This window comes from Aedes albopictus, chromosome 1, assembly GCF_035046485.1.
Source record: "Aedes albopictus strain Foshan chromosome 1, AalbF5, whole genome shotgun sequence".
Taxonomy (NCBI): Eukaryota; Metazoa; Arthropoda; class Insecta; order Diptera; family Culicidae; genus Aedes; species Aedes albopictus.
In genome coordinates, this window is record NC_085136.1 from 172,889,094 (window position 1) to 172,897,135 (window position 8,042).

Here is an 8,042-nt window from a genome sequence, read left to right on the forward strand (position 1 = left end):
ACTTTGAACGCTTTAGGCCCATCTTCTTCAATTCGCCGTCTAGCTTGAGATTCCAAACGCGGCTGGCCTGTTTCAATCCATAAAGCGCCTTTCTCAACATGCAAACTCGATTGGTACCATCCTCAAATCCTTCCGGTTGTTGCATGTAAATTTCTTCATCTCCTAAGTCACCTTGCAAGAACGCAGTGACCGCGTCCATCTGATGAATCGACATGTCCAACTCCACAGCCTTGGCCAATAGGTACCGGATTGTAGAATAACGGACGACAGGTGAATACGTCTCGGTATAATCCACTCCTTCGATTTGAGAACAGCCTTTAATAACCAGTCTTGCCTTGAAACGTTCGATTGACCCATCCGAATTAGTCTTGATTTTGTAGACCCATTTGTTCCTTAACGCTTTTCGTCCCGCTGGCAATTCCGTCATAGTCCACGTACGATTCTGCATCAGAGCTTCATACTCGTTGTTCATTGCGTCTATCCATTGCTCCTTGCATCATTGCTCCACCGCTTCATGATACGTACTTGGTTCTTGTATTATTGCCGGAGCCTTCTGCGCGACCCTAGCGCTGCTATCGTTGTGACGATCAACCTGTCCTGCACCCGGACGACGACATCGGTTTTTGGAACTGTCCTGTGAAGGGGCAAGCCTTTGAGGGAAAGCACTGTACGTTACCTCATAATCGAAATACTTGCCTGGATGTTGGCGCTCCCTCTCGCTGCGCCTTACCACACGTTCTATCGGTGGCACTGAAATTTGCGGAGGGAGCGCAGTGCTGCTAGCTGGCTCCACAACGGTTGTTTCCAGTTCATCAACGGTCGACTCATAGCCATCTACGCTTCCATCTTCACTTTCGTCGTCTCGATTAATCGCTTCTTCAACATTTGGGTTTGAATCCTCTACACGTTCAGTCAACAGCTCCATTTGATTCGCTTCAACTGTTTCTCCTTGACCACGATCGCTACTGCTTACATCTTCATCGGTGATGATCACATCCCGGCTAATGAAAATCTTACCAGTCTGCGGGTCGTACAGTCGATAGCCCTTGGAATTTGCCGCATATCCAACGAACAAGCATGCTTGAGACTTCTTATCCCATTTCTGTCGTCTTGTCTTCGGTACGTATGCCATCGCTTTCGCGCCGAACGCTCGCAGGTGTGAAAAATCCGGTCGTACTTGAGTGAACTTCTCCTCTGGCGTAACGGTGACTCCTTTGGTAGGTGACCTATTTATAAGGTAAACTGCAGTACTGACAGCTTCTGCCCAAAAACGTTTGGTCAATCCCGCGTCGAACAACAAAGCCCTAGCACGCTCCACTATCGATCGGTTCATCCTTTCTGCTAAACCATTTTGTTCTGGATTGTAGGGTACCGTTGTCTCGTGGGCAATACCGCTTTCCCGGACGTAGCGCTCGAAATTCGTTCCTATATACTCCTTTCCATTGTCGGTTCTTAATCGCTTCAGTTTCTTACCGGTTTGTCTCAACGAAAGCTTTGAAATCTTGAAAGGCAGCCAGAACTTCTTTATTCGACTTCAAAAAATATACAAATGTCTTCCTGCTGGCATCATCAATGAACGTAAGAAAGTATTTGCTTCCTCCAATCGATAACGTCTCCTTAGGGCCGCAAAGATCGGAGTGGACCAACTCCAATACTTCTGTTCGCAAGTGGACTGTATTTTACGATTCTCGACATAGGCGGACCGACGACTTCCCGAAGAGACCACTTAACCAGGGAACCAGAACCGGAATTAAAACACCAGGCTTAACGTTTTACACTCTATTTACATATACTATTTACATGGTTTTACTTTGATTTGATTCGAATTCAGTTTCTAATTACTGCGACGACACACGTCTTAACACGTCGAACGTACGGCGAACAATAAATTTTGCCTGAGGATAGGAATTTTCCTCCTTTTGCGCCCACTCTTCCTTCGCGTGATCCTTTCGGGCGGTTGCGGTTGCTTGCATCACATGTTGTTTTTCGCGCAGCTGTGTGCTGCTGGAATCGCGCACCTCAGCAGGCTGCGGCTGAAGGTGCACGGAGAAAATTAATTATTCGTGGCGATCGGCCCGAACATCCTCCCCCGCGGGACCCTTGTTCTCGTTGGCCACACGGTTGTCCAGTATTGGTAGAGGGGCCAGTTTGTGGATCGGACGCTTCAGAATACCGGCCTTGGTTCGAACGTCCACCACACGGACTAATCCATCTGCTCCAGTATAGGCTGCTTCGATTTTACCCAGCTTCCATTGTTGGGGCGGTAAGTTGTCATCCTTGATAACCACCACCGTACCAGGTAGAATATTCTCCTTCTTCTTGTTCCACTTCTGTCGTACCTGTAACTCCAGCAGGTACTCCTCGGACCAGCGCTTCCAGAACTCTTGACGCAGGCGCTGGACGTACTGCCATCTGGAAAGCCGATTTTCCGGGATTCCATCGTAACTGGGCTCCGGAATGGCAGTCAGAGGGCGATCGATCATGAAATGACCAGGAGTTAACGGCTCGAGCTCCGAGGGGTCCTCAGACGGAGCGTACAAAGGCCGAGAATTGAGCTGAGCTTCGATCTGGCAGAGCAAAGTCGAAAACTCGGACATCGTCAAGAGGCTTGACTGGCACTTCTTCTTCAGGATGGTCTTGACACTCTTCACTCCTGCTTCCCACATCCCACCCATGTGTGGGGCGTTCGGGGGAATCATCTTCCATTCTATCTGCCGGGCCTGGCAGAACTCGAAAATCTTGAGCTCGGTAGCTTCCTGCTTAAAAAGCCGATAGAGCTCGTTCAGCTCGTTGCGAGCACCGACAAAGTTTGTCCCATTGTCGGAGAATATCTGCTCAGGGACACCACGGCGAGAGACGAACCGCTGAAGGGCGGCAATAAACGCGTCGGCCGAGAGATCCTCAACTACCTCCAGATGTATGCCCTTGGTGACCATACACACGAACACGCTGACATATCCCTTTAGGGGAGACGCCTTTCTTCCTCGTTGCTTGATGAGCATGGGTCCCGCAAAGTCAACGCCAACCTTCACAAAAGCGGGAGCCTTGTCGCACCTTGCGATGGGAAGATCCCCCATGAACTGATTAGCACACGGAGGGTTGAGCCGGAAACACCGCACGCAATTTCGGGTCACCTTGCGTACAGCAGAACGAGCTCCTAGGATCCAGAATTGCCGGCGGAGCTGTGCCAGCAGCGCCGACGGTCCGATGTGCAGATTCTCACGATGTACAGCTTGAATCAACCGTTCGACGGTTTCATCGTTCTTAGGTAAGATCCACTGATGCTTCACCCCGTACGACAAACTTGAATGTCGCAGTCGTCCACCGACACGAATCACTCCATCATCCAAAAAAGGGTTTAATGCTTTTAATCTTTTGCAGTACTCACCGGACTCCATAATGGCTACCTTCTTACCAAAGTGTAGTGATTGAACTACCCTGACGATGACCTTCAACGATTGGCGCATTTCCAACACGGTGGGGAAACGCTCGGTGGTTCTTTTGTTGACTGCCTTCTCCTTAGCATTCCGGCAAAAACGCAAAACGTATGCCAGAACTCGCTGCAGCTTTCTGAAGGACTCGTACTTGTGGAACACAGGCAGCTTCTCCAATGTCACCACCGCTGAAGCTACAGTGGCCTGCCGCAAATCAGGAACATCTTCATCGGATAGTGGTTCAGGGACCACCACCTGATATTCTTCACTGCGCAGGAACAACGGACCATTCCACCAAAGATCGTTCTTCTGAAGAGCGTCGGCAGACTGGCCACGTGACACTACATCGGCTGGATTGTCCAGCGTATTTACATAGTTCCACTTGAATTGATTTCCAGTAGAGTTAATCTCACTTACCCGGTTTCGCACAAACACTTCCAAATGTTCCGGGTTCTTCGCTAGCCAAGCTAGCACCACTTGATTGTCTGACCACAACAAAATGTCACGAAAGGGGAGCGCTAATGCTGCCAGCACTTTCTTCACCAATCGGTGCAGCAAAAGCGCTGCTAAAAGTTCCTTTCTCGGGATGGTCAACACCTAGGGGCAAGACACTGTGCAAACGAGAGCACCTCTGAAAGATTCTGAGTTACTTTTTTTATCGATGATCGACGAAATATGTTGAAAGACATCCCCAAAACTGCAATTTTCATTCAGCACACGTAACACTTTGCAGTTTGACATTGGTGCCAGATCACACTTTGGCAAAAACGGCAGAAATTCTGAGGAGCTGTGAGGAATTCTGAACAACACCTCGAACACAGATTTGCTCTAGTTAGATCTGTCTTGCCCCTAGGTCAACACTGTCTTCGGAACGACCTTTGATTTTGCGCACAGCAACCTCACTACTGCAGCTTGACCAGGTGCGATTGACCTGATGTACACACAGGCACCGTAGGCCTCCAAGGTTGCATCCCCAAATCCGTGCAACTCGAAGGCAACAGCTCCAGTGACCACGACGTGACGGGGAATCCTAAGACTGGTAACACCTCTTAACGCATTCAGGAACTCTACACACTTTTTCTTCAGCTCTCCTGAGAGCTCTTCGTCCCATTCCAACTCTTCTTTCCAAATGCTCTTCATCAAAAGTTTACCGATAACGATGACCGGCACCACAAGACCCAAGGGGTCGAACATTCTTGATATGAGCGACAGCACTTGCCGCTTTGTTGCACTATTTTCACACACTGTTGGAATGGAGATGAACTGCAGAGCGTCCAAAGTTGGGTTCCACATTAGTCCCAACGTTCTGATCACTTCACTTGAACCACTTTCGTCGATGCTGACCAGCTCGTCCCGATCGCTTTCCGGAATCCGCTCCAGCAACGTAGGATTATTGGAAGCCCACTTATGCAGATGGAATCCACCGGCCTTGAGCAGGCCAATCAACTGCACTTGAGCCTCGCTTGCTTCATTCAGGTCGTCAAACCCAAACAATGCGTTGTCCACACGGTTGTCCACGTAGAAACTATTCTTCACGGTGTCAGCAGCCACAGGATACTTGAAGCCTTCGTCGATAGCCAATTGTAAGAGTGCCCGCGTTGCCAAAAACGGGGCGGAAGCCGTTCCGTAGGTGACTGTTGTCAGCTCTAGTACACGAAGCGGTTCGGAAGGAGTTTTCCTCCAGAACACACGAGTTAGCGGCGTATGCCGCCGATCGACGAAGACTTGTCTGTACATTTTGGCCACGTCAGTAGCCAACACGTGGAGCGGGAGACGGAATCGAAGAGAGATGGACTGCAGATCGCTTTGAATGATGGCGCCAATCTTCATTACATCGTTGAGCGAGCGACCAGATACCTTCGCCGATGCATCGAACACCACACGGCACTTAGTGGTAGTATTCGATGGCCGCAGCACAGCATGATGAGGTAAGTACCACTTGATGATACCTGATGGATCTTCACTAACGTTCACTTCTTTGCAGTGCCCAAGACTCTCGTACTCGTCCATGAAATCCTGGTACTGCTTCTTCAGATCCGGATGTTGTGAAAGCTTTCGCTCCAGCGCGTGAAACCTTCTTAATGCAAGCGGCCTGGAATCTCCCAATTCGCTCACGGACTCCTTCAGCGGCAGCTCGACGATGTACCGCCCGGAAGCATCCCTACGATGAGTCGCTTTGAAGTGCTCCTCACACTCCTCTTCTTCGCTGCTACGCTCGACGACATCAGCGACATCTTCAACTTCCCAGAAGCGTTGAATGGACTGGCTTAATTCGTCCATCGTGACTGTGTGCGAATAAACTGCTCCATCAGATACCGCACCTTCTTCGAAGACTCCACCAACAACCCAACCAAATTGGGTCTCGCGAAGGACAGGAAGTTTGTCATCGAAAGTAATTTCTCCGGGTAGCAACAACTTAAGGAACCATTCGTTACCCAAAAGCATATCCACCTTGCTCGGATGGAAAAAGTTCGGATCGGCTAGATGAACACCAGCGGGAAGCTCCAACGCGCTGATATTGATAACCGATGATGGCAGATCTGATGTTACCTTGTCAGTTACCAGACACTTGACCTTGGCATGGAAATCCCTGTACCTCGACGAAAGATGCACCGTGCCACTGTTGGATGATTGGGTCTTCGTACTGTTGACCCCGAACATCGTGACGTTCGACGAATTCAACTTCAAGCCCAACTTATCTGCCACGGACTGCGTCACCAAATTGACTTGAGACCCACTGTCCAATAATACTCGGCACGGATGCGGCTGGTAGTTTTTGTCCATTACGTCCACTACCGCCGTGAGCAGCAGCACTTGCTGCGAGTGGGTGGCCACGCTGGAACACGTAGCTGTCGTCGACGTTAATGATGATGGTGAACCTTCTTGCTCTGGAACTGGCGGCGGGGCCAACTTGCTTGGTTGATCTGCATCTTGCTTGGGCTTCTCCTCGGCGTGAAGGAGACTATGGTGCCGACGCTTACACTTCTGGCAGGATTTGTCCGATGAACAGTCGGCGCTTCGATGACCTCTTCGTAAGCAATTAAAGCACACGTTGCGCTCTCGCACCTTGACCAATCTTTGCGGAACAGGAAGAGCCTTGAAATCAGCGCACTGGTGATTGGCGTGTGCCTTTCCGCAAAAATCACACTTTGTTTCCTTCTCGCTTGACGAAACGACTGCGTGGGCTTTCTGCACCGACGGCTTGTTGGATGCAGACACGGACTTAATGGGAACCGATGATGACTTCTGATTGCTGGCTTCAACCCTCTCCAGGATGAAGGTCTGCTCCTTCAGGAACGTCAGCATCTCGTCGTAATCGGGAAGCTCACCGTGCTTAATGGTGGACTCCCACATATGGCGCACGTCGTTGTGCAATGCTGCCGCCAGTAGATGAATCACGAAATCCTCACCTACTCCATCGAAATCTCGCTCCAGGAACTTGAGACCTTCCACATGCTTGCTACACTCGTCGACCAGACTCCGCAGCTCCAAATGGCTCTTCTTCGTCATGCGCTTAAGATTCAGAAGACCATGAATATGAGAGTCGATAGCGTGACGTTTGTTCTCGAACCTCTCTTCCAGAATTTGCCACGCGTGGGCGTAGTTGCCTTCGTTGATCGTTTTGGCATCGATGAGACCGGCTGCACTACCGACCAAAGCCTTGTCCAGATGATACAGCTTGACTGCCGGCGGATCTGGACCTTTATCCACGAGATCCTTGAACATGGCCTTGAACTTTGGCCAGCTCTCATACCGACCGTCGAAAGTGGGAACCGGCATGCGAAGTGGTTGATGGATGACAACCGGTGCTTGCTGAACTTGTTGCGCCGCAATCGTGGCAGCAGCTGCGGCCGCCGCGGTGGCTCTGACCTTGTTGAGTTGATCCTCCAACAGAATGGAAACGGTGTCGTGAAGGATATCGAACTCCTCGTACAGCTGCTCATGCTGCTCGTAGTCATCATCCGACACCTCGTTCACGATTTGGTTGTGAGCATCGTTGTAGTCCTTATGGGCTGCTTCCACCTTCGCCATGTAGACTTTGATCTCAGCTTCCGTCAGCTGGACCACATCCTCTTCATTTGGGCGAATAGTATTAAGGATACGAGTGAGCTTACCTTTGGCCGCGCCGCGGAGACGGACGAGTCGTTGGATGTTTTCCATGGTGGCCAACTTTTCAGTCAACCTTAGCTTCTTCTTCTGCTTCTTGCTTAGCGGTGTGGTAGAATCCAGAGTAGACTGCCCAAGTGCAGAACTAGCTCCAGACGCCGCCGATTGCTGCTGCTGCAAATCACTTTTTTCCGGCATGCCACCGTGGACACCACTTCATGTCAAGCCCAGTGCTCGACGTTGGTTGGGAACACAGCCAAGTCTATGCTCACGCAACCGGATTCCACTAACGGACACAGTGGCAGAACCGAAACACTATCTTCACAACAGCCTTCTTCACTTAACAGGGTTTAGCACCCTGGGAATTGAGCATTTAATTGCTCGCTTCAATCAATTTCTTCGATGGACTAGACCATCAGCACTTTCCCAAAATGGCGCCCGCGCACTAACATTTGTTCTTCACAAAATGGTGACGTCGCACCAGCACTGTACTTCGACGGC

At 50.4% G+C, this 8,042-nt stretch overlaps 1 protein-coding gene across 1 annotated transcript; it reads right to left on the minus strand.

The window, feature by feature from the left end:
- Positions 1–1,838: 1,838 nt before the first annotated feature.
- LOC134289830 (uncharacterized) lies at positions 1,839–7,739 on the minus strand. Its single transcript, XM_062856423.1, has 3 exons — positions 4,338–7,739; positions 2,082–4,031; positions 1,839–2,033 (listed from the first exon to the last, which is right to left on the minus strand). The coding sequence occupies exons 1-3, from the start codon at positions 7,737–7,739 to the stop codon at positions 1,839–1,841; spliced, it is 5,547 nt and encodes a 1,848-aa protein (XP_062712407.1).
- Positions 7,740–8,042: the final 303 nt, after the last annotated feature.